The 27,488-nt window shown below is 46.5% G+C and overlaps 1 protein-coding gene across 5 annotated transcripts in view; it reads left to right on the top strand.

Annotated features, from left to right (window-relative positions):
- Positions 1 to 27,488, top strand: part of stox2b (storkhead box 2b) — a 55,089-nt gene that overhangs the window by 23,161 nt on the left and 4,440 nt on the right. For 4 of the 5 annotated variants that reach the window (XR_004165966.2, XM_031587108.2, XM_031587110.2 and 1 more), the window contains exons 2-3: positions 17,717 to 17,869; positions 23,967 to 26,310. Coding sequence is in view for 4 of the 5 variants with exons in the window: in XM_031587108.2 (XP_031442968.1) it covers positions 17,717 to 17,869; positions 23,967 to 26,310 (2,497 nt within the window). In the remaining variant the exon portion in view is untranslated. Of the gene's footprint in view, positions 1 to 13,325; positions 13,573 to 17,716; positions 17,870 to 23,966; positions 26,311 to 27,488 lie in introns of those variants that run through there. The other variant, XM_031587111.2, reaches the window with a different exon arrangement.

Raw genomic sequence — 27,488 nt, 5'->3', positions numbered from 1 at the left:
AAGGACACTTGGGTCTCTCTCTCTCTCTCTCTTTGTCTCTGTCGTTCTTTCTCTTTTCCATGGTTTCCATCGTTTCCCCCTGCTCCCGCTGACACGAGGTTTCTGTAAAAACCGCTGCATCTTGGCTCCTCCCCAGCAACTCCATCATGTTCTCCAGCCGGCTATAAGTCATTTTAAACGTCTCCTATGTCCTACATCAGACTTTTTATTAGTTTCTTTTTCTTTTTTTCATTCCGCCGGAGCTCAAGGATGCGTGTATCGTTACAGATGTCACAGCGGCGGTGAGCTCAAAGACTCACTTTTTTTTAAAGGTCTCATACCCTTTTATTCCTTCTCTTTGTGTTTTTTTTTTTAATGCATCAAGGTCACCCCCCCCCCCCCCCTTCTCATCATCTGTGTCGTTCTAGTGTAAATCATACCCTCGAGGCAGAGTAGGGATATAAAGCTTTTATGCCCTTTTTGGTATTTCTTTGCAATTTTCTAAGACAACAGTTGGTATCATGCATCCTTCCCTCAAGAGGTATTATGCTGTACGACCCGTGACCCTTTTTGATTTATTCCAATCATTTTGTTTCATTCAATGAGGTAATCTCAACGCTCGTTTGAACTGCTCTTTTGGAAAAAGGACTTTTCTGGAAAAGCAACCAATTTTAGTATTTGCACATTTTACAGCATGGCTTTGCTCAGTCTGTCTTTACACATTAGAGATTATACAACAAAAAATGAACATGTGGCGTTTGTTCTAATAGCTTTGTGTGCTACATCTAGATTAGGGCCAAAACATGTCTAGTCCAAAAATAAACTTCACTCCGTCTGGTCGATGATAGCTCCGCTAGTGTGTGGATCCTGATCTTGATCCTGCCTGGTCCATAGGACGGGGGGGGTGCCTTTAGGAAGGTTTTTCCAAGATGAAGTGAACGGAATGCCCCCGACTTATCAGCTTTACGTCATGGAACTTGGAATGGAAGTCTTTACCCAACCCCATCCCCCCCCACGCACCCCCCTTCCCCACCTCTTCCTGTACGCCTCGACGCTCCACCACACTCTCCCCCGCTGCTGATTAACTGTGCAGAGAGGCAGCCACCACTTCCTCTCGCTCCTGAGGTCACTCCAGTGACCTCTGCAGCCAGCCGTGCTGCTCCAGACTCCATCCATCACACCTTTCCTGCGACTGCCGTTCTGCCCTCCCGCTCTGCCAGCCACTCCTCGGGTGTTAAAGGTGCGTTACGCAGCTGCTGATGCAGGCAGAAAGAAGGCCGCGTTTGCAAATGGCTCGTTTGCAGCGGGACACAAATGCACGCCGCTGCGCAGGCTGTGTCTGTACGTGCAGCGCTGACTGCATTATGAGTGGCTGCAGAGGCCCCTGCCTGGGCACCGAGGTCGTAGCACTCAGAGATGTCATCACTCATTCCGTTATGTCCACACACACACACACACACACACACACACACACACACACACACACACACACACACACACACACACACACACACATATACACACACAGACACACACACATATATACACACACACACACACACACACACACACACACACACACACACACACACACACACACATACAGGCATGTGCTGGTGAAGGAGTGAAGAGGCTGTTTGTCACAGTCATGTATGAGTAAGCGCACAGGGATGACCTGGAGGTGTCATGGGGATGTTTGTGTACCAGCCGTCTCTCTCTCTCCCAGTCCGTCTCTCTCTCTCTCTCTCTCTCTCTCTCTCCCCCTCTCCCTCCCAGTCTGTCTCTCTCTCTCTCTCTCTCTCCCTCTCCCTCCCAGTCTCTCTCTCTCTCTCTCTCTCTCCCCCTCTCCCTCCCAGTCTCTCTCTCTCTCTCCCAGTCTGTCTCTCTCTGTCTCTGTCTTTTCTTTGTCTCACTCCATTGGGTTTGTTTGCTTTGCTGTGTCCGGTCTGGCCCATTCATTTCTGTGACCTGATCTCAGACCTTGCACCTTTCAATCATAATGTGAGCTAAATTGTTCACGTGGTGACATCAATACATGGATCTTCCATGGATTCCCCATGCATCCCAGTGTTACCGTTCCACTGCATTTCCTCATTTCCGCTGTAGTTCACGGGCAAACTGTACAAATGGGACCAGCCTCCCTTAAAGTATGTCATAGGTCCAAGTGTCATCCATTAGACACACAAGACAGCTGTGTGCTTACAGTTCCAGAATGTACAGACTAGGGATGGGCATAATTAATCGACGATCGATTAATTGATCATTAAGAATTTCCTCGATGAAATTATTTTTTCATCGATTAAAACTAATGCATGTTCTGTTGCGTAGTGTGCGTGTAATTTATGTATTTTAGGGCTGTCAAAGTTAACACGTTATTCTATGAGATTATTGAGGCCGAGATTAATGCAATAAAATATTTGAACGCAGTTAACGCAACTTTGTTTACTTCCGGTGCGCGTTGACCCATGGCACGAAACTGCCGCGTGTCTGCAAGTCAGTTAGATAGAAGAGACCGAGACGGTAGTTGAAGATAGAGAGAGCTGAGGGATTGTTGGGCGGAAAGTTTCTGTTTAAGAGGCAAAATGACAGAACAATCGACAAAACTAAAGTTGTATGTAGCATTTGTCAAGCTGAATGTAGCTATTACAGAAGCAGCTCGTCTTTAAGTTATCACCTTAATGCAAAGCACCCGACAGAAAGCAGTCCCAGGTTAGATGGTCGCCAACCCACACTCCACGACTTCTCTAGGAAATTAACTAGACCAGTTCGTGAAAAGGTTACCAACGCTGTAGCAGTTTAGGTTGCCGGTGACTGTCGGCCCATCAACATAGTTGAAGACGGTGGGCTGACTGAGGTGATTCGAATTGCTTCAGGGGACAATTCTTACGATTTACCGTCGAGGGGCACCATTGTGTCTCGCATATATTCCTTGTATGACGGCGAGAGAGCACGAAAAAAATACAATTGAACAACAGTGTCTAAAATACACGCTGTCTGAAGTGATTACTCGTTAATTTATAAGATTTAGTCTTGAGAAGAAAACAAACTTTTAATCACGATGAATCTAGATGAATGAATTTCAAAATGTGAGATTAATTAGTTAGAGAGAAAAAAAAAGTTGTGTTTATGAGCACCGGCTTCTAGCTGTCGGCTCCGCTGCTTAAGAGTACAGCAGCGCATATTTTCAAGTGTAACCATTGAACGGATCCCGTTTAACTGCCACAAGAGTTGTCCATCTTGCAAGTTTAACTGCCACAAGAGTTGTTCATCTTGTAATAAAGATCTCAATGAGGAAACACGCTGTGTTTTTTTCTATTTTCACTGCATTTTAATATAGCCTATAAATAGTGAATTTTAATATAAAAATATTAATGATTAATCGAAAATCGATCGTTAATTCTCCCGACGATCGATTAAGACAATTTAATCGAATGCCCATCCCTAGTACAGACTACAGTTGTGTGCAGCTGTGTGTGTACATATCGCAGTATTACATACAGCATCGGCGTTTTGTCTCAGAATACAATACAGTACACCATAATGATAGGACATATTGCCATTTGGGCAGTGTTAGTTTAAGAAAAGCGATATTATTTGTGATAATATACAGCATTTGGTGTGCCGTTAATGAGGTCTGCCTTGTGTTCAGTTTCCCAGCCCTCCTTCCTGTGCGCAGCGCAGCGCAGACCCCACTGTCACTGACATGTTTGCTCACACGCGCACCATGTAGCATGAGGGGGGGGAGCAGTGCATGATGGGATAGCGTGAACTCGTTTACCCTGCCGCTCCGCCGCTGCGGATGCTGTTGCCGTCGGCAGCAGGGATGCCCCGTGGCTGCCTGACGCAACCTCGCCGCCTGCGTGGAAACGGCACTTCTGCATCGGCGGCGGGCTCCAGTCATCCCCTGCTGTGACACATTGCTCACATCTCTCTCTCTCTCTCTCTCTCTCTCTCTCTCTCTCTCCTTCTCACACACACACACCTCTCTCTGTGTCTCTTTCATCCCCTCTTTATCTCCCCCTCTCTCTCCCCTTCTGTCATCCTTTTCTCAGTCTTTTCAGCCTCTCCCTTTCCCCTCTCTCTTACCTCTCTTCTCCATTCTTTCTCTATCTTTCATCTCAGTCTCTCCATCTCCCCTCTCCCTCCTGTCAGCTCCATCCTTTTTCTCAGTCTCAATCACCTCTTCCTCCTCTTTCTCGCTCTTCCTTACTTCCTCATCCTCGTCTTGGTCTCTGCCTGTCTTAGCCTCTTCATGGTCTCTTCCTCCTCTCTCTCTCTCTTTCTCTCTGTCACTCACTCTCTCACTCACACACTCTCTCTCTCTTACACTCACCATCTCTCTTTCTGTCTTCCTCTCCTCCGCACAACCTCTCAGCAGGGGGTCTGGGGAGGTTCCCTTGCTCCCGTTCAATTTCTCTCCTCCTTGCGTTTCATGCTATTTTTTATGGCTCCGCGTAGCTCTCTCCTAGGAGAGTATGGATGAGTTAATGAAGACAGAGTCAGTGCCTTCATGTTGTTACACACACTCACACACTCACACACTCACACACTCACACTCACACACACACACACACACACACACACTCACGCACACACACAGCTGTTTTTTGTTCTAGCGTCTGCACTTAAAGTGAAGCACTCATTATAAAGAAGGGGGGGGGATTGAAAAATGAGAAGCTGGAGAGTTGCTAATAGCATATTTTTGTGTTTTGACTCCAAGCCAAAACACACATGCCGACCGCTTGCAGCAATGCTGTACTTCTTTTTGCACACTTTTAGTTGTGGGGACTCTTTCTGGGTCCTTCTCTCTCTCCGTGGCTCTGGGTGTGAGTTTGTTGTGTAATAGCAATAATCTCTGGTGTGGCTTCATAGATATTTTGGCCATGGTGCTCCGAATGTTACACCATGCAAACAAATTGCCCTATATGTGCCATGGCTATTTTGATCCTGTTATTCTTTGCAGTGCCTGTGTTTAATGATGGATGAAAACCCTCAGCAGCTGTGTGTGTGTGTGTGTGTGTGTGTGTGTGTGTGTGTGTGTGTGCGTGTGTGTGTGTGTGTGTGCGTGTGCGTGTGAGAGAGAGTTTGTGTGTGTGCGTGTGAGAGTGTGTGTGTGTGTGTGTGTGTGTGTATGGGCATGTGTGAGTTTATGTGTTTGTGTACACCATATGTATTTGTGTATGTGTTCATCTGTGTACCAGTTTGTGTGGCCCTAAAATAGACTAAATGTACATGCATGCCAATTGTTTTTTTTCTCTTCATATTTAACCGACAGTGTTAAACAGAGCCTATGGCTAAGTGTTCCTATGCTAGGCTAATGTATCTTGGAAAAGCGCTGTGAAAGCTGTACGGGACTAGTTCTGCTTCCTGGGTTTGGCACCGGCACAGGCCGCTCTCAAACCAGGAACCCACGGCAGGGTTCATCTAAACCAGCAGGCTTTGGCAGGATTAGTGCCGCTCCTAATCCAACAGCCTGAAAAAAGGGGAGGGAAAAATATCAGCACATACAGAGCAATAAAATCTCTGGCTTATTAACAATGGATGAGGGGGAGGAGGGGGGTGGGGGGTCAGATGGTCTGGACTGTCTTTGGATGGCCGGCTGGTTGACAGTGGATCCCGGAGCCTCCAGGCCAACCCTGTGAGAGTCGAAGCAGTGGAGTAGACCATGGTGGGGTTTTAAAGGAACGGGACAAATATGGAGATGATCAACCTGCGCATTAATCAGTGTCTCTTTTCCCAAAATTCCTCAGGTTGAAAGATTGGGGGTTTTGGGGAGAGTAGGGGCGGGGGGGGGGGGGGGCTTTGGGGAGATAGCGAGGGAGATGGAAAGCAGGATAATGGGAGAAAGACAGGGAGAAAGACAGCAAGAGAATGGGAGCAAGAGAAGCTATAGAGGTAAGATGGAACACGGCTGTGGTGTCAGCATTTAGGGTGATGAATGAGGAGAGAGTGGGACAGACAGAGGAGAGGAGAGGAGAGGAGGGGAGGGGAGGGGAGGGGTGTGTGTGAGAGGAGAAGAAGGGAGAGGACAGGAGGAGTGTGTGTGTGTGTGTGTGTGTGTGTGTGTGTGTGTGTGTGTGTGTGTGTGTGTGTGTGTGTGTGTGTGTGTGTGTGTGTGTGTGAGAGGAGAAGAAGGGAGAGGACAGGAGGAGTGTGTGTGTGTGTGTGTGTGTGTGTGTGTGAGAGAGAGGAGAGATGGACATTTTTGAGGTAAAGGGGAAAAAAACAGCAGTCCCTGGACCTCCATATGTCTTCTGCCATACCGTGAACACTCCGAGGTCACTCTGGGTTTGAAAGGAAGAATCATCTCTCTCTCTCTCTCTCTCTCTCTCTCTCTCTCCCTGTGTGTGCTTCTCTGTCTTTCTCTTCCTTTATCTCCTTTGGAGTGTCGTCAGTCTGCACTTGTGTTTATTCTTGCCCCACTAGCACAATTTGTCAGTGTGACTGGTAAAATGCAATCTCATTTACACACACACACACACGCACACAAACTAACTTACATACACACACATAAAGAGCGAGGCTTTCTCATAAAAAAAAAGAAGTGAACAACAGAAAGAACTGTTTTGTTCTTGATCATGAATTCACTGAGCGTGTCCCAGTAGCTGTTTACGTCCTTTTTTTGAATGAGAAGATGTGGTCCACAGGTGTGTTCTGAACTGAGCACCTGATCAGTAGGTCAGCACCTCCACTGTGTGAATCAGCCTAGAGAATAACCTCCACGTAAATCAAGTAGAGAATGGCCTCAGCCCAGGCAGACCTGGAGCCACACGGCCCAGCCGAACAACAGCTGGACCTGGAGGATATCACTGAAATCTCCCTTCCCACAAGACACGGAAGCTTTATCTTGGAGATTTCCTACCGGTGGAACCTCTTTCTCCTGTGTGTGTGTGTGTGTGCGTGTGTGTCTGTGTGTCTGTGTGTGCGTGTGTGCGTGTGTGTGTGTGTGTGTGTGTGTGTAGACAGACGTACAAAACCGTGCCAGATGCCAGCTCTGCCAGATTAGAAGTGCGATTATTCAGATTTCATTCCTGCATCAATCTTTAGCTGGACCCATTCCCATAACTTTCTGCACCGTTTTACATGTTGTCATTTCCTGTCACTCTCTCCAGGCTAAGAAGATTGAGATGGTTTGGTGTTAGTATGTCTATTTGAAGTTCTAGTAAAGTGGGGTAGGGATGGCCCATGGTTGAGTGTGGTGGTAGACGAGAGAGAGAGAGAGAAAGAGAGAAAGAGAGGAGGAGGAGGAGGAGGAGGAGGAGGGAGGGAGGGAGAGAGAGAGAGAGAGAGATAGAAAGAGAGAAAAAAGAGGAGGGAGAGAGGGCAAAGCGACAACAAAATAGACCTGTGTTTGCCTAGTGTGTCTCAGTGTCAGAGTGTTGGGTCTTAGCATGTCATGGGGGGATAATGTATCTTTGGGATGCTTCCACAGGTTTCAATGCAGCAGGCCAGTTCAGTCAAGCTCAGCAGAAAAACAGACACAGACAGAAAGCAAACACATTCATTTCATAGTCTCAGTGCTGTGATGGCCCTGTATGTGGATACACAGCTCATCTCTGTTTGAGCTAGCTTTAGTGGCCCGCTCACCTCCTAATTCAAATCCAGTTGTCCAACTCAAGTCACGAAACTCCCAGTGTTTCTGTTGTGATCTATGTAGAAAGGAGGCAAATTGCGATACAGACAAACTCGTCATTGGTTGTGGCGGTTCTTCTTGTGTCTTGTTAAGCCATGCAGCTGGGGGCTTTATTCACCAGTGTCCTTCCATTGCTTATAGTGAACAAAGTACATTGATGTCAGCTGTTTTGACACGTAATGGCCAGAATACAGAGTACTGTTTAGCCTCGTGAGAGAGTAGCCAGAAGTGAGTCACTGGTGGTTGTTATGGGTTTCTGTATTATTCTGGGGCGCGCAGCATATGATGTTGTTTTCAAGTTGGTGCAAGCCACCTCTTTCATCAGCTGGAGGTTGGATGGCACTTTAAGGAGTGTGGTCAAAACAGAACAAACATTGTTATGCCGTGCAGTTCTGGAGGCGGTCTAGAAGCTAGTCGAGCTCGCTAAGTCTCTCTCGTGTGCGTGTGAGGAAATACGGTGTGGTTTGTGGATGTGAAACATTTGTGGAGCCATGAGGCATTCCACTTGGCTGAAAGACGCCAGCGTCGTGTAAGAGCAGGGGTGAAGCTGAGTAGAGCCAGCTTCGTGTAAGAGCAGGGATGAAGCTGAGGAGAAGTGCACTGGACAGGCAAAGAGGCACCTAATACAACACCAGCATCAGCAGGGGTAGTGATTGAAAATGTCCGACCCTTTGCCATTTCCTTATTATCTTATCTGGGCCGTTTTCACAAAGCATCTTAAGCCTAACCAGTGTTGGGGGGGAAAAGCATAGCGTTGAAAGCTACCAATCACAATTAAGAAGTTGAACTACAGCAAAGCTGCCCTAAGGAGAGATCTAGTTTGGTTAACTACAGCTACTTAGAAAATGTAGTTCAAACTACTTTGTAAAAAAAGTAGTGCTGTCAAACGATTAAAATATTTAATCGCGATTAATCTAATTTATGTCATAGTTAACTCAAAATTAATCGCGATTAATCGCAATTTTTTTTTCTATTCTAAATGTCCCTTCGTTTATTAATTTTTTCCATCATTTTATTTTTATTTTAATGCCCTTATCAACATGGAAAAGTTGATTGGCTTGCTTTATGCAAATGTTTTATTTTATTGAAAACCAATATTGCCAAACAGGGCGGTACAAAATAAAATTATAAAGTGCACATTTCAGGTAAACAAGGACTCAGCCTATAGTGCAGTTAAACCATGGCTTAATAGTTTCTTTTTTTCAAGTTTGCTGGGAACATAGCAGTCAGGCCTCTTATTTCAGAAACAATGAACCGTAACAATTAGGTTACCAATAAAAGGTAAGCCTACTACTTCTTTGCTTTCAGCCAGCTGCCTGTTGACATTTTCAGACAACAGTGAAGCTCGCTTCTTTTGCACAACACAACTTTTAAAAGTAAACTTTCCATTCAGAAGCTTTTTATCATCCATTTCGCCGTATCGCGCTCACCTTTCACTCAAACCGTAACGTTCGCCTACTACACAGTTTGCGAGGCCAAAAAGAATGTTTATCTAAAAAAAAAAAAAAAAATGCGTTAATCTCGCGATAAAAAAATTAACAGCGTTAAAATGGGTTTGCGTTAACGCCGTTAATAACGCGTTAAACTGACAGCACTAAAAAAAAGTAAAAAAGATCAAATTGATGATTTTATCATTTGTACATTTGATATGAAATCATAACAGAAAAGTCATACCAGCAAAAAATTGCAGCAAAAAAAATTCCGCAATTTCAGTTTATTGCAAAACGTGCCTACTTGTTGCTGGGTCACATAAACAAAAACAAAATGGAAACCACACTATTAATGGGAAAGTACAAGGAATGCCAGCTTTTCCTTTGTATCCAATGTCCATCAGTCAGACGCCTGCCCTCCAGAAACCAGAGTGGGGTATTGAAGCAAGCAGGATTACTCCGTTAGTCCCGGTAACTTCCAAAATAGCATGCTTCACATCTTCTCTGCACATTTGTTAATATGTAGCAATATAAAAATCAGTTTTGCACATGCGCTCCACAAAAGTCAAGTGTGTGATGGTGGTGGCGGCTGCCTGACGGATGCATTGCATGGGCATGCCCTTCCACAGCGGCCAGGGTGAAAGAAGAAGCGGGTGGAGCTGATCAAAGGGGGTTCAATTGCAGTAGAGAAGCAATGGTGAAATCAAAATAATCCCTTTTTCTTTTAGCCCAGGATTGTTTGATGTTTTTAGTATTTAACTAGACAAAAAATGGAAAAAAAAGTGTACTACTTGAAAGACTATGCAAATATGAATGTAGATGAACTACCAACGAGCTACTGTAAAATATAGTTAAGCTCCCCAACACTGCTCCCAAAACTTGCCAACTTAGGAGAAGCTCCTAAAAATAATGGCCGTGGCAGTCAAAAACATTAGGACTCCCAAAGTTAGGTCTAAGAGTAATTAACAAATCCCCTTAGCGCTAAAAGTAGCATCTAAGTGTGTGGGGGGGGGGACTAACAAGTAGTCGAGAGGACTCCCTAACTCCCTCACTAAGACCCATCCCAGACGAACGGAAAATGGCAGTTTGTGTCATTCCACGTCACAATATATTAGAGTGCAAATGCAGAATGGCTTCAACTTTCTCTCGTCTCTCTCAAGGGTAAATCAAGCTGCACTGGAAAGAGATAAGGCACCGGTGCGATGTGCTTGAACACGTCGTAGGATTTAGTGGTGATAAAGAAGGACGGCTAGGTGGTTACATCTCGTATATGTTTTGATCTCTCTGAAAGATAATACAAAGGGCGGTTACAGTCGAGGAGAAAAACACACACACACACACACACACACACACACACACACGCACGCACGCACACAAAGAGTGCCAGTTCCTTGCTTTGTCAAGTGATGTCATGCTCATTTCGTCCCATTGGCTCATGGGCTTTGTTGGCTACTTACCACCATCTAGTGTCTGAGCATGTGAAGCTGCTCCTCAGTGAGTTTTTGAAGACCTCTGGGAGTCCTGGTTGTCTGCTAGCTATTTCTCAGCACTGTGGCCTTCATGGCCTATTCGGAATCAGATGCTTTTACTGAATTATATGTTTATAATCATTTTCTTTATGCATACAAATTTTCATATAAACACGTGCACCTCCAGACAGACATGCATTTAGGTGTGAAGTTTGATTTCCATGGCTGTGACGGAGGGCTGTCACTTGGGTTGAGTATGTGAGCCTGACTCTGGTCTGGTCTGACTGCGGTGAGGGTGCAGGTACCCATGCCTGTGTGCTTGAAGTGCATGGGTACGCTTCCCGAAGGGCAGCGTGACGGAGTGCCGGCACTACGCATGAGTATGTGCTCTGACTGCCATACCAATGAACCTGGCTCTTAGGCATTGCGTTCAGGGTGCAGTTTTGGTAACATTGCTTAACGCACACAGGCATCCCTCACACATCCTCCAATTGATCCGGGTCTACAGGGTACCAAACCTGCACTCTGACCGCATTGCCGAAGAGCCAGGCGCGATGGCATGACAGTCAGAGCACATACTCTTCTGTAGTGATGGCACTCGGTCACACCAACCCTTTACAGAAACCATAGCTTATGGTAGAAAGTTCAAATAGCCTTTGTCTTTTCCATCCATTGTGCTCCTAACAGGAAAGCTTCTCATGAGGACGGGGACAGGACATGAGCTCCTCCGCGTGTACTGGGTGGAGAATGAGGCCACTTCAGGCGTTGAGGCCAGGTCTTTTAGTGGGCATTCATGTTCGCCCAAAGAGAGGGTTATGGAGTCAAAATGTTGGGGTCCCGTAAAACATAGTACCGAACCCACCATCAGAGATGCTGATGACCTGTTCTGTCCTTCAGTGGGCATTTGTGTTCGCCCCAAAGGGAGGGTTATGGAGTCAAGATTTTGGGATAGTACCGAACCCACCATCAGAGATGCTGATGACCAGTTCTGCAAGAGCATTACTTGATTTGAATGGGCACCTGTTCTTTCTCTATGTAATCTTAGATATGTTGTCCACTGAACATAATTGTAATTGAAGTATTGCTATGTGCTCGGTGTACTTTGCGAGGACGTAATTGGTGTTGAGTTTGTTGGGTTTGTGGCAGTCCCCCTTGTCTATTCATTGTTAGGGGTAGCACCTGGTCTCTGGCTTCAGATTGCATGAAGTTTAGACCTTGGCTCCTGCTTAGTGAAACGCATACAATTAGTCCCGAGCACTGAGTTTGACAGACAGGTTTAGAGCTTCAGGAACCGTGAGACAGTCTCAGTGGCCCCCTCCAGCAGGAGCGGTGAGCCAGCTGGCCTAGTCTTGATCCTGTCACTCTCCCCCTGCTACTGAAGTCAACTCCGAGAGGAGGCGTTTCAAGAGAGGGTTGCAGGGGGGGAGGGGGGGGGGGGGGGGTTGCTCAAGTTGCATCCTGTTCTTGTTGGGTTGAAGTAAAGAATTTTCTCAAAGTCATTTTTTTTTGCAGTCAGCTTTAATCCCCTTGATGACCTTTGCACCTCCCCTCCCCCCGTGACTTGGCTCCACACACACACACTCTCACACACTCTCACACACACACACACACACACACACACACACACACACACACACACGCACACGCACACACATTTCCGCATTTTACTGTCTCCTATCTCTCCTCACACCCTCTTGTCACGTTAACAGATTTAGCCAGAAGCTACTAGCAACAGTGATACCAACAATTAACAACTTGACCCACCAGTTCTGAACGTGTGACTGCAGCTTTCAACCCAACTAAACTACTTTCCATGAGGCTCTGGCTGTCATTCCTTAAACCTTCTCCATGCAATTCATTCCTTAAATCTAGTGTTGGGTTAATATCTATGAATTCCTTAAATCTAGTGTTGGGTTCATTTCTATTCATTCCTTAAATCTAGTGTTGGGTTCATTTCTATGAATTCCTTAAATCTAGTTTTGGGTTCATTACTATTAATTCCTTAAATCTAATGCTGAGGTTATTTCTATTAATTTATCAACAACTAACAACTTGAACCCCCAGTTCTGGATGTTGAACTCCAATCTTCAGCCCAAGTAAACTCTCTTCCATGTTGCTTAGTTTGTTATTCCTTGGTCTTCTTTAAGCATGCATTCATTTCCCCTGAATCTATCGTGGGGGTTATTTTGTAATAGTTTCCTACATGTGTAGTCATTTTTCAGAGGTTTCACTGAAAGCTTACTTGTAGTACAGGGAACACGCAGGTACAGATTTGTCATTATGAGTGGGCCTTGGTGCTCCACCATTTTAAGTTACGGTATCTGATGTAATGATAAATAATGGCAAATAAGTCTTCTCCCTTTCTTTAAATAGCCACTGTTGGTGGAGTCTGTCCTAATTAGATAACAAAAGACATTCACCTCTACCCCCCCCCCCCCCACCCCCACCTCTCCTGCCTGGCCAGAGAGAGAGAGAGAGAGAGAGAGAGAGAGAGAGAGAGAGGGAGAGGGAGAGGGCAGTGTGAGTCTCACCTGCTTTTTGACACACCACAGAGCACAGTGCCCTGAGTCAGCGATGCTGCATTGGCCCCTTAATTTTTAATTAGCTGGTTCAATCGCAGGGGAAGTGCAGAGGAAAGAGATAGAGAGAGAGAGAGAGAAAGCACAAGAGAGGGAGAGAGAGAGAGAGAGCACGAGAGAGCCACAGAGGGGGAATTAATGGGAGCCTCACTAGGCAGCGAACGCGCCGAGCAACTGCTGGGAAGCGTTGTCATGGCGACGTGTTCCGGGGTGGGGGTGGGGTGCCCGCCCACTAGCTTGTGTGTCAGTGGGCACTCACTGGGAGAAGGAAGGGGAGGGAGCTGGGGAGCAAACAGAGCATACCCGAGCCACAATGTGATTGGTCACACCTCCCTTGTCTTTGTGTGGAGAGGAGCATTCTGGGTAAGACCCTGAAGTGAATGCTCATTTGTCTGAAGACAGCAGCCAAAAGAGCTGCCTTTGAATCGCGCTCGGATTATTGAAGACACAGAAGAAGGAGAGGGGAAATATAAAAGGCCAAGGTACTGAATCTCTTTCATTCGTTTCATTTTCTCCCTTCGAGCGCCGCGCTCTTCCTCCCCTTGTCTCGGTGGCGTATGTGTGTGTGGGTGAGAGTGTGTGTGTGTGTGCGCATTAATTAGGTTGTGTTACGTAGCAGGGCTGGCGTGAATCACAATAGAAGGGGGTGGGGTTGAGCAGGAGCTGCATGGACAAAGAGCGGCTGGCTGTGAGGGGAATCGCCAGGCGCAGAATTTTTCTCTCGTGCTCCCACCCCCCCCTCCCCACACACACACACACACACACACACATATTCCCTTCTCCTATCCTCCCCCCACAACTCATGCGTTTATGCGCCGTCACCGGACAGCAGAGAGCCTCTGGAGAAAAACCTAAATGTCTGTGCATTCAGGGATTTCAATACGGAACCAGAGGCTTGTCTTTTTTTATACCCCTGTCCTCCCTCCATCTCTCCCTCCATCTCTCCCTGCCCCCCTCCCCACTCCGTCATAAGCTTGGTGTTTTGAAGAGGTCCCCTCGGATTCTCTCCTCCTCACGTCATGTCCTGACCTCCACAGTCTTGTCTCCGATGAAGGACCCCTCCTCTGCTGCCTGGTCCGCAGAGCAGATAGAGAAAGCGGGAAAGAAGGGACGGGGGGGGGGATTTAAAGCTAGCTCTTGTGTTGAGTTTTTTTATTTAGTATTTTATTGTAAGGCTTGGGAGTGCTTGTGTAGTTGTTAGCTGGGGAAGAATGAGAACAGAATTGGGTAGGGGGGTGTGAGAGGTTTTGCCACTTTAAGACCCCCCCCCCCCCCCCTTCCTCCACTACCACTCCACCACTCCTCCACTCCACCACTCCTCCACTCCACAGCTGTGCTCTGCTCTGAGCTTGAGGGACCCCAGTCAGCCATGCTGGAGTGGGGGGTGGGGGAAACCAGGAGGGGTTGGGGTGTGTGTGTGTGTGTGTTTGAGTGTGTGTGTTGCGAGGGGGGGGGGGGGGGGTTTGACAACTGGAGTTTGAGAGAGAGAGAGAGCCCCAGACCCGTCTGCAAATGTCTGCCGGCCCCTGGCTCGCTCCTCTGGGGTTGAGGCACGCAGAGGAACATCACATGTTTTCGATCGAGCCCTTCTGTGCGGAGCGTATTGTTGACACGTCTGAATGAATGAGGTCACTTCCTCAGTCAGCCTCTCTCTGCTATTGCTATGGTCATCCAGATAGGATAAGTCACATTTTAGTGTTAGCTTTTGTACACTTGGATTGCACTTTGATTTTGGCTTTTTTGGCGTGAAGAGGTGTAAGGGTGAAATACTGTATGTTAGTTGTACCACCTTTGTGTTATTTAGTTTTTCTACGACATTTTTCTGTTCTTAATATACATTTATTGTTAAATATGACTCCTTAGCCCACAAATGACCTTGTAGAATCTTACAACATTGCGTGTTAGCATAAGTTCAAACCTGATTGGGAAACCAGCAAAAGAAAAATCGTTTTTTGGTTAAAAATGGGTCATTTTGGTGGGTCTGTAGGTGTACCTCTCCTCCAAAACAATGATTGAGTTGAGAGCCTGTGTCAGAGCTAACAGATAGAGTGTGTTTTTACAGGTCTCAGATCAGGTTTCAGCTTTCCCTCGCCCCATTGTGATTCAGAGAGGCTTTGACTTGCTACACTTGATTGCTATCAGCCCATTCATCCCAGAGCTGTTTGACTGTCAGCCAGATCAAAGGTCTGCAAACTAGGCCTGGAGAACCACCCCAAACAAGGTCCTCTCTGGTGCTGAAACAGCTGTTCCATGGAGGATCTTGTCAGTTTTCTGGGTGGGCAAAATAATCTGTCTAAAATGTCTAAAAACGAAACATTTAAAACTACATTGCGGCTTAGCTGATACCTGAGAAAGTGCCATATCCAAGCCATGTGGAAACTGGTACACTTCTACTACGTGTTGGTTTTTCCAATGAAACTAGGCCAGGATTCAACTCGGCCGTTCAGACGATTACACGGGGGGTGTGCTGTATCTGCGTTTAATTACGGATTTGAAATGGCACATTTGTAATAAATTAGCTCTTCTTAAGTTCACTTCTAAGACAGGGATCTCACAGGTTTGGAGCATTTGTCAGAGTTGTAGTTTGTCAGATAAAGTTAAGCAGCTAATATTGGTAATATTCTATAATTTATGCAACTTTGTAAGTCACTTTGGATAAAAGTGTGTTAAATGCGTTTTAGCCTTAACCTTAAACCAGCTAGGGTCTCCTTAATTTGGGTTGTTTCATTTATTTGTAGCTGTGTTATCATTTGATCAGTTGCTGTAACACAGAATGTAGCGTTGTAGCGATGTCAAATTAGATTCTAGGCTGTCAAGTTTCAATTCGGGCTGATAACAGCGTGTTTGCTCGCAAAACAAATTCTTAGTTAACAAGAAGCATCAGCGTTATCTTCTTCAAACATAAGCTCCAACTGCTGCGTGTGTGTTTTTGTAACCAACTGTAACCGTAGCCACTTCACCAGTTAAACCTGCTAGAGCCCACTCTTGACCGCCCTGTCTCTTGTCCGTCACCCATTTTGTTCTAGTGAATATTACCTCCATGACGTGGAGCCCAGTTCAAACATCAGATTGCCTTGCATCTTCACCCTGCCCACTCCAGCAGCGTGGCTCACATCTCTCGGACAGAGTACAGATACTCTTCTCCCTCTTACAAGCAGGAGCTCAGGAGTTTCATCACATCGGCGCAAGTCTAGGGTGTCCTGTCTGTCACATGGACGAGTGAGGGTAATCAGCTTACTTCCTGCCCCCGCGCCGCGCCAAGCCCCTGCATTAACCATGTGTTCTCCGTCCCCAAGCCAGAACTGGCCCGGCTTACCCCACCTTATGGAGCTCTGGGCTGAGCTGCTTAGGCCTGACACCAACCCCCCGTTTACAGTCACCCCCACCTGTTCACAGTCACCCTCCAGGCGACAGGTGATTGGCTGCCGTGGGAACAGGTCTCGTGTCGGTGTGGTGGCCGTGGAAACCGTTTGGACTTGAGGCCAAGTCAAGGGAGCACCAAGTTTACTCTCACTCTCCCGTTGGGTTGCGTGTCGGCCAAGTGTGATCTGAGATCTTGGTTTTTCGCTGTTGTGGTTGTAAGAGTTCCAGAGAGGCAATCAAACAAAGTCAGAATTCTTAAGGCAGAAGTTGTCCTGCATCCGCGAAATTTTGACTTATGTGAACAGTTAACAGACAAATTATCTCCACATTAGGGAAATAATTTGCGAAGTATGTCATATGTTTAATGTACTGCATCTGTCGAGCAATCAATTGGCTATGAAATGATCAGGCGCTATATCAGATTTGAACTGCTTTGAAGCAGCTGGAGGTTCTGTCAGTTTAACTTTTGGCACGCACCAAACAAAGAAATGTTTTCCCAACTCTTCTCAATGATTTACTACAAGAACATCCATCAATTGATTCAGTAAACAATCGCGGTTAATCTCAATTTGCTGCCTATTTGTAATCTATTCTGGCACATAAATGTTATAAATCTGTTACAAATAGATTCTCTTGGGGAAAAGTCCAGACATGCAAAGTTTCCAAGTCTGATATTTTTATGAAGGAAATATTGCATGCGACATGAAGCTAATTCTTTTTTTTTCATGCTAGCCTCACGTTACCGTACAGATTAATGGTGGAATCCAGCCAAAGCCTCACAGGTTCACGAGTACAGCTATCATTCCAAACCTCTTGTGGAAACCTAATGCCTTTTTCACTATGTGGAGACAAAACATGCATGTCAGACTGCTGTGTTGTTCTTGTGATTGATTCTTGTGAATACAGTTGCTTTTTCATGTCAATAATTCAACTTTATGTCCCACTGAAGCAGTCCTTCAACTTCAAATAGTTTAGTAAGCACAAAATGCTGTGGAAGGCCGCAAGACTAAATGTGTGAGTGGTGCCGAGTTGTGGGACAAAATCAAAACGTCACTTTTTTCTTTACCAAGATGGGACTGTCTATTCTTCGTTCACTATTTGTAACCAGACAAAATCAGATCTCTACTCTATCAAGTGCTCCCAGTCATCTCCGTATGGTCCCAGGCTCTTTAAACCAGTTCACTAAGCAGGTGTTTCTCCAGGCGTTAGTGTTCGCTCTCTCTCTCTGACTCTTTGTCCCTGTTCCTCTCTGTGCCCCTGCAGGTGATGTGTCTCCTATCAGCATGTCGCCTATCAGCCAGTCCCAGTTCATCCCGCTGGGGGAGATCCTGTGCCTGGCCATCTCGGCCATGAACGTGGCCCGCAAGGCCGTCACTCAGGAGACCCTCGTCGATCATCTGGCAGCATGCTTCCCAGGTAACGCCGGCCTGTCCCCTTCATGTGTTAATGTCACCTGTCCCCTTCATGTGTTAATGTCACCTGTCCCCTTCGTGTGTTAATGTCACCTGTCCCCTTCATGTGTTAATGTCACCTGTCCCCTTCATGTGTTAATGTCACCTGTCCCCTTCATGTGTTAATGTCACCTGTCCCCTTCATGTGTTAATGTCACCTGTCCCCGTCACGTGTTAATGTCACCTGTCCCCTTCGTGTGTTAATGTCACCTGTCCCCTTCATGTGTTAATGCCGTTAATGTCACCTGTCCCCTTCGTGTGTTAATGCCGTTAATGTCACCTGTCCCCTTCGTGTGTTAATGTCACCTGTCCCCTTCGTGTGTTAATGTCACCTGTCCCCTTCACGTGTTAATGTCACCTGTCCCCTTCATGTGTTAATGTCACCTGTCCCCTTCATGTGTTAATGTCACCTGTCCCCTTCATGTGTTAATGTCACCTGTCCCCTTCATGTGTTAATGTCACCTGTCCCCTTCATATGTTAAAGTCACCTGTCCCCTTCATGTGTTAATGTCACCTGTCCCCTTCACGTGTTAATGTCACCTGTCCACTTCATGTGTTAATGTCACCTGTCCCCTTCATGTGTTAATGTCACCTGTCCCCTTCATGTGTTAATGTCACCTGTCCCCTTCATGTGTTAATGTCACCTGTCCCCTTCGTGTGTTAATGTCACCTGTCCCCTTCGTGTGTTAATGTCACCTGTCCCCTTCGTGTGTTAATGTCACCTGTCCCCTTCATGTGTTAATGTCACCTGTCCCCTTCATGTGTTAATGTCACCTGTCCCCTTCATGTGTTAATGTCACAGTGCTACTCTTCTCACATGTTTCACAATGTGTCATTTACCTTTTCAGCTTTGTCTCCCAGAGCCCCTTACTTTTTCATACATGTTTTAGTGTCCTATATGCCTTTTAAGACTTGTTTTGTAGTGTCCTACTCACGTTTGAAGACTCGTTTTGTAGTCTCCTACTCACGTTTGAAGACTTGTTTTGTAGTGTCTTATTCACGTTTGAAGACTCGTTTTGTAGTCTCCTACTCACGTTTGAAGACTCGTTTTGTAGTCTCCTACTCACGTTTGAAGACTCGTTTTGTAGTGTCCTATTCACGTTTGAAGACTTGTTTTGTAGTGTTCTACTCACGTTTGAAGACTTGTTTTGTAGTGTCCTACTCACGTTTGAAGACTTGTTTTGTAGTGTCCCATTTGCTCTGTCTGACATGGTGCACATTGTCCTATTTACTTGTTCACATGTGTTTCACAGTGTGGCCTTCTCTTTTTGTGGCTTCTTTGATAGTGTCCCATTTTCTCTCTGGTCTGTGCTTTACAATGGGACCATGGGCTTTTTTCTGACATCTTTTGTTGATGTGACAGATGCTCTTATCTAAGAGATGACCTAACACACTTACCTAAGCAAGTGCAGAAGTGAGAGAGTAAGCGGAGACTATAGCGTTTGATTAAATGTACATCAGGGTCAGAATTAGTGCCAGGATTATGATATCAAACCCTGGCATCAACCACTGTACTTACTGCACTGTGCTACTGGTTGTAATGCTTCACAGTTATGTAAACTGGAGGATACTATGTGGAATAAAGTCTGGAACATTCTACTCTTATCTTTCCATCTTTCGGAGCAAATTTGCACTGTTGGTTAAAATAAATGAATATTAGGGTAGGGTAGTGTAAGTGGTAGGTTGTTTTTTAGGTCAACTCAATTAACTTTGTTTGGCTGTGTCATTCGTGATTGCCAGAAGAAAGTGTTGTCTCTGTAACATTTCAGTTAAATCCTCTAATCTGACTGGAGAAATGGTTTGTGGGCTAGGTTTCAGGTTTGCAGGAGATGAAGCACAAGAATAAGATACAGGTCGCTGTACGAGTTTAGTGTCCGCACAGGATCGAAGCAGAAGAATAAGATACAGGTCGCTGTACGAGTTTAGTGTCCGCACAGGATTGAAGCAGAAGAATAAGATACAGGTCGCTGTACGAGTTTAGTGTCTGCACAGGATTGGAGCAGAAGAATAAGATACAGGTCGCTGTACGAGTTTAGTGTCCGCACAGGATTGGAGCAGAAGAATAAGATACAGGTCGCTGTACGAGTTTAGTGTCCGCACAGGATTGGAGCAGAAGAATAAGATACAGGTCGCTGTACGAGTTTAGTGTCCGCACAGGATTGAGCCCCTCCGATGGGATGTGGTTTGGCAGGATGTTTCTGTGCTGACAAACAAATACCCTAACAGATACTACTGCGGTTTCTACAGGCATGCCGGATGGAAAATTGATCAGACTCTTTTTGGTGTCAGCCATCTTTGCCTTTGTGACATCACTGAAGTGACTTCCATAATTCAAAATCCAAATCTTGAATATACATTCAGCAGATATTTGTATTCTGTCTGAAGGTGAATGACTCTTTCGAAACCAACAGACTGAAATGAGTATAGGAGGAAAGAAATGTATCAAGTGAGAGGAAACAACATAATCATGAGAACGAATCTGCCCTGGGATTTTCTACCAGATGCTAGATTAATGCCTGAACCCTCAGAATGAATGAATCCCTTGCTGAGAGTAACTGGAAGAGAGGCTTGCCATGAGCAGCAGTCCTTGGTCACCCCAGTGTCGGAGTGATTTCCTCCAGATGTGGTCATTACAGAGCTCAGTGAAATATGCATCTCAAGTATGAGGCACTCGGCCACGGGGAAGGTGCATTTGAACGGTGACTAACGAGTATTTCGGAACAATTTACTGCAGGCAGGAAGGTTTTCAACCTCACTCAAGGTGGTAGTTAAAATGAGTGAAATTCATGTTTTTCCCCAGGTATTCCTCATGGCCCCGCCACATGCTGGGTTTATCTCGCACGAGCATGGAAAGAATGATAGCAGGTCATAGTCATGCTTCTCCTTGTCAGGAGGCCTCACTCGCGTCTGTGTGGCACTGTTGAGAGCCCAGCTGTGATCATGATATAGAAGCTGTTGATTCACATTCATATTCACACGTATTCGTTTAGCAGACACAACTGACTGTGCAATTAAGGTACACATGTATGCAATGGAGGACAGGCACACAGGAACTTCGAGGATGGAGTGAGTCCTCACTGTATTTCCTGGCCTTTCATCTCCTCTAAAACTATTTGTATAGTTTCTACTGTCGTAGCGGTAGTGTAAATAGTTAAATATATAAAACTCTTGTTAAAAAACATTTGAAGTTGCAAATAATCCTCTTCAGGCATGCATGATCAATCTTTTAGGCAATGGCTACTTTGACCTTTCTTTTTGCAAAGGGGCAGGCAGCGCTTCTTAATATAAGAAGACACCAGACTATTTAGTAGAAATAAAGTCAAACTAGTTTGAGCTGTTTCAGGCCTTCATGGCACGAAGGGTTGTGCATCCCTCCAAAACATGTGACATACATAAAGCTAATTTAATCAGCCAAACTAAATCCCTGCACAAGACTGCATGCCAGAATCTAATGACAATAAACAGAGACCTTACTCTGCTAGTGGTCTGCTGCTATTACATGCACATCTTCCACAAGTATGTACTTTTCTGTCTTTATCTGGCAGTACACTAAAGATGTTTGCACACAAATAAAACTCTTTTCCGTTTCATATCACCTTGAAATGTTCGTTTCCCCAAACTATTCTAGTAGAGTCAAGTAGCATTCTTAGCACAGCCACTAGCCAACAGCTAACACTGCTTCCAAGTTCTGAGTTGAGTCCCGGTCCTAATTGGATGACTGAGCGTGTGCTGAGTGGAGGATGCTGTCTCCGACTCATCCTCCTGAGGGATCAAGGCCAGTGCTTCTGTCAGATTAGGATGACGATGATCCAAGGTACCGAAGATGAAGTCATGGGTCTGTCATGGGACGCTCTAGCGATGCCGTGGGGTTAAATTGACAGAATCAGTGAATCAGAATCAGATCATGTAGAAACGGACACTAAATCTAATCTTTTTGGGTCATTTAATGCATACTTTTCATGTGTAAGCTGAGCCATGATGAGGACTCAACATGGCCCTGCTGTTGCTTTTGACTCGATGGATTAAAACAAGAAAACTGATCATTTCTGAATGTAAAGTAAATCAGTAAGAGTAGACAAATGCACTTGAAGCTAACACCTAATGGTAGCATGGTAACACAGTAACATTTTTTGGCAAGTGAAAATGAAGGAATCAAGGGTGGCGAACTGGTTGTGGACAGGACCTAACTATGATGTAGGCAGGGGGTATCGCAAGTGCGTGGTTTAGTGATAACCCTTGCTAAGTGAACTCGGAGTAAGTGGTTAACCTCTCATGAGAAGAGCCCTGCCTTTGTTTTGCACGGAGAGTGACGCTGTGGGGCTCTTCTTCTATTTTGGAGGTTTACCACTCTCGCTCAGGTACCTTTGCCAGGCTCGTCACTAATCCGTGTTCTTGGAATACCCTCCTGGTTCCAAAGCTGAGGTGCGTTCAAATTCCGTGAATGTTTGAGGCAAACACGTTTTTTTTTTTTTTTACTTTTAAAATAAAAAAAATATCTTTTTGTGTGAACATTACAAATTGTTCGATTTAAACTATATAACAGTCGGCCAGTGTCCATGTTTGTTTGCAGAGAACTACCCCCTCAGACCATTCATGTGTGTTTTGCAAAGTGTTTCGCAGTCCAAGCAAAGGAAAAAATCGTTTGAAAACCATTTGCCTTTGTTTGTATTTTGAACGCACCTCTGGTTCTGACTCCAGCCACTGGTCTGGTCTGGTCCCGATCAGGTCCTGAACGGCAGGATCTGTGTCGTCTGTGTTCCTCTTTTGGGACTGACACGCTACAGAGGAGCTGTACGTGTAGTCTGGGTCGGCCTGACTTTTGTTCATCGTTTTCTTTCATTTTAAAATCGGCAATGAATGCAGCGAGACTCGTCACGTTATATACCATCTTAAACACAACACAAAGAGACGGAGAGCACACTCCCCTAACACTGGATTTAGTCACAGGGTCTGTTTCTCTCTGGGAATACCTCTGTTTTAAATTCTTGGAGAAGAAGAAAAAATGGAGGCTGTAGTACTGTACTGGGCTGTCAGAGACAGTGGCATGATGTAATGGTAGGCAACCCCCCGACAAGTTCAAGCTCTGTATTGTATAGAATGGGAGCCTGCCGGTTTGATCTTTTGTCTGCAGGCTTTGTGTGTGTGTGTGTGTGTGTATGTGTGTGTGTGTGTGTGTGTGTGTGTGTGTGTGTGTGTGTGTGTGGAGAGCATATATTTGCAATCAGCCCGGCTTTATTACTATTTTCAGGTTGAAGTCATGCGGATTCAAGCGGTGTTGTGCAAAGATTAGAACACAACAAATATATTACCTCAGGAAAATCCCTCCCAGATCCAGCTTTTCTCACATGCACACAATCTGTGCAAGGACACTAATCGTTTAGAGTCTCTGACTTACCAGCTATGTGACATTGGTGTAGCTCTGATGAAAAGGAAAACATTGAAGCACCACGCTCCATGCTTTTAATCTGCATCCTGATATTGCATGGAGGACTTAATGGGACTTTACCGGATGGGAGGATGCTTTTTCTTCTTTTTTTTTTTTTTTGTGTGCTGCAGTGTGTAGTCGCAGTCGGAGGGGGGTTGCATCACATGGGACTGGTAGAAAGGGCACCATGATGAAATAGGGAGAAATACTTTGGATGCAGCGGAGTGACGGTGCACTCTGACGTAGACCAACAGTAGCTTAGGGGAGGGAGCTGTTTTTTAAGCCCTGCGCCAGAGATATTCCCATGCTCTAGAGACCAATGGATATATGGAATCCATATATAAATAATTGATGACTAATAATAACAGTTACACCATGAATGTGATACACACAAGAGGATTGTTTGTTGTTTTTTCCCAAATCATTTTTTTCATGCTCTCAATCTTTACCAAAATTAAGAATGCCCAAATAATGTTTTAACTGATCAAACGTTTTAAACAGTAACACCATCTTTATGAAATGTTCTGCTCAACTGATCTAATGTCTTTAAGCTCTTCCATCCAAAAGATATATTCTATGTGTTGTTAATCCTGCCACTCAGCTCAATCACCTAAACCCTATTCTGTGTCGCACGCAGGTGTGCCCACTCCCAGCCCGGAGATCCTGCGGCATACGCTGAACATATTGGTGCGTGAGCGCAAGATCTACCCCAGCCCCGAGGGCTACTTCATCGTGACGCCGCAGACGTACTTCATCACGCCGTCCCTCATCCGCAGCAGCAGCAAGTGGTACCATCTGGACGAGCGGATACCAGAGCACCTGCAACAGCAGCCTCAGCCGCTGCAGCACCTGCAGTCGCCGCAGCAGTGCACGTCCCCTCACGCCGGAGTCATGACCCCTTCCTCCTCGGGATGCGTGAGGGAGAGGTCCCACCACAAGAACCACAGCGAACCTTACGTCGTCGGCTACCGGGAGGAAGCTCCTGGTCACCATCACCAGCACTCTTCCACATTGCAGAGGAGGATAGCCAAGGAGCACCGGGACCTCCACCCCTCTCCTCCAACGCAACATCCCCAGGCTTTGCCGCCGCCCACGGAGAAGACCAAGAGCACCATTAGCTTCCCGTTCAAGAGTGACACGATGGGCAAACACAAAGACAGCAGCAGCAGCAGCACGGGTGTTGGTGGGAGCGAGAAGCAGTCCAAGAAGTTTGGCCTCAAGCTCTTCCGCCTAAGCTTCAAGAAGGACAAGACCAAGCAGCTGGCTACTTTCTCTGCCCAGTTCCCACCTGAGGAGTGGCCCCTGCGGGACGAGGAGACGCCCACGACGGTGCCGCGGGATGTGGAGATGGAGATCATCCGGCGGATCAACCCGGACCTGACGGTGGAGAACCTGGCGCGGCACACTGCGGTGATGAAGAGGCTGGAGGAGGAGAAGGCACAGCGCAGCAAGGCCAGCTCTTCCGCCCAGCAGAGCGGCCGCAGCAAGCGCAGCCGCAGCCACCGCAAGGTGCCGCAGGGCAAGCCTTCGCGCTCCCACAGCAAGACACGGGTGTCTCGGGGGAACCCGTCCGAGGGATCGAACTTGGACATAGCGGCAGAGCGCGAGTACCGTGACTACCGCTTCTACAGCTCGTCGCTAGTGCGGTCGCCGCGTGAAGCGATGTACTCCATGGAGCGCAACCGGGGGAAGCACATGGTGCACAGCAACCCCAACATTGTGGAGTCGCACTTCACCACTGCGCCGGAGTGGGATGTGTCTGGTGAGCTTGCCAAGCGGCGGACAGAGGTGCCCTTCCCTGAGCCGTCCAGGGCATCCAACCACTCCAAGGTCCACCGCAGCCACAGTCATACCCAGGAGAGGAAGTCACGCAACGAGAGGTCGGACAAGGCCAAAGAAAGGTCCCGTTCCATGGACAATTCCAAGGGGCCATTGGGGGGCCCCTTTTTGGACATGCCGGAGGACTATGAGTTTAGCCCCGAGGATGGGAGTCGGTACTATACCGACGATGGGACACTTAGGGCTTCGGCCCAGGCCGCCCATTTCTCCCGAGGCCTGCTCTCTGCTGCTAATTTAAGTCCGGACGTTTTTGTGCCTGACATGGGAAGGGTAACGCTCGAGAGCACAGGGTTTTGTCAGCCCATGCAAAAGAGTAGAAGCCGAGACAGTTTACAGCCGATCTACAGCGAAATGAAATCCATTTCCCCGAAGCCGTCCGCTGCCGACGAGAACTACTTCCAATGCAACACACTGAATGAAGGGGTCCTTCCCGGGCCTTCCCCGCACAACTTTGCAATGGACGCCCTGCGAATAGGAATCCACGCCGAACGACAGACCCCCATCCTCACCTCCCTTCATCCTGTGGAATATAAAGACGACACTGCAAAGGGACAGGGTGGCATGTCTCTACAGGTGCCTAGTCAGACACTCGAACCCTTGCCAAATGGCCGATATTTGCATCAGCCCCCCTCTGATTTCAACAAGGGAGACAAAATGGCAGATGTCTACAACCAGGAAACGCTGCTCAAACCACCTGACTTCGTGGGCAGTGGTTACCCAGAGCTCGGCACTCTTTGCACGGCCGCAACAACACACGCCAAGGCCCCAGATGCCGTTGATGGTCAAGAGCGGTTAGAAAATCCGTGCACGCCGCCTCCCTCACCGAGCCGAGAGCAGGCGGCGTGCGCGGACCCAAGTGCCAACACCACCTACGACTACTACAACGTGTCAGACGACGACTCTGAGGAGGCGTCCCGTAAGACGGCCCGAGAGGAGAAGGCTATGGAGGAGGGCGGCACCATGCAGTGGCTCCTGGAGAGGGAGCGCGAGCGTGACCTCCAGAGGAAGTTCGAGAAGAACCTCACCTTCCCTGGCCCCAAGGAGAGTGAGAACGGCAGCAGCCAGAAGTCGGCCCACTCCACACGACTTGACAGTATGGACAGCAGCAGTGTGACTGTGGACAGTGGATTTAACTCGCCACGGTAAGACGTAGTTCGCTTTAGAGGGACGGCCCGATACACGCGGTACACACTGACGGCAGGGTAGAGGAGTTGTTTTTTTATTCTGTGAATATTCAAATGTGTAAGTATGATGTGTGACGCTGCATTTCTCAACCCAAGACTTCCCTCATGACATAGAATTCAAGTGAAACATGACCCATGTGTCCTGTGTTTTATTGGTGGTAAAGCCCTGTTAACAAAAAAAGGCTTATTAAATATTCCTTGCCCCCTTTCAAACATCATGATGTTGTTTTAAAACCAACCATGATCCAATTTTCCAAGTGAACCACTACCTGTTTTCTCTTTGTTTTTTTTCCTGTGAATTTGAACATTTGTTTACAAAGTCTCTTTTTGTTCATATTTGGTTTTGTTTGTTGTTACGTATTTGTGTGGTTTTTGTTTTCGTTGCAGTCACTCATGTCCCAAGTCAAGTCCCCTTTGCTTTTGTTTATTCTATGACTCAGATTGTGTGGTGTGTAAAGAACAACCATCTTTCACAACTTTAGCTAATTCGTTTACTCTCAGTTTACAAAGTTCGGAGTGAAAGCTGTGTTGTCATTGTGCACTGCTGTAACATGACTGTTTGCAGTTCTCCACTAAAGGATTTTCTCCTCCATATATGTTGGTCCTCATACCACACCATGCAACCTGAGCTCTGTGTCCCCCCCCCCCCCCCCCACTGACTCCCTGATACCCTTGTGATGCCACTGAGTTGTCTGTGATGGTGACCTCTCCTTGTCTGTGACTCTCCCGTCCCAGCTGTAACCCAGGCTAGTGATCTACTGTTCAACCCCCTGAAGTGATTTGTATGGACGTTGCTGAGAAAAACATGGACTGAATACATTTTTATACAAATTATAGTAAAACTCGTATTTGTCTTTATCTGAAATCCCTAACTGTAAAAGTTCACCCTCTTCTGTAGGTTTCTCAGATGTTTCAGACAATGTGAACCAAAATGTTGTCCAGTATATCATTAGCCTGACTTATCAAGTTCTTATTTTTTTAGGATATGGGTTAACTTACTAACTTTCATCAGGACTTTAACTGGCCCTCAAATACACAATTTGGGTTCAGCAGCTCTGTTTACATATAGGAACATGTTAAGAGGAAGTGGCATTGTTGGTCACATGATTCGAAGCACACTGGGCCATCTCTCTCAG

The sequence above is a fragment of the Clupea harengus genome, chromosome 20 (genome assembly GCF_900700415.2).
Source record: "Clupea harengus chromosome 20, Ch_v2.0.2, whole genome shotgun sequence".
Classification (NCBI taxonomy): Eukaryota; Metazoa; Chordata; class Actinopteri; order Clupeiformes; family Clupeidae; genus Clupea; species Clupea harengus.
The sequence above is the reverse complement of the archived record's forward strand: the minus strand, read 5'-3'. Positions and strand labels throughout refer to the sequence as shown.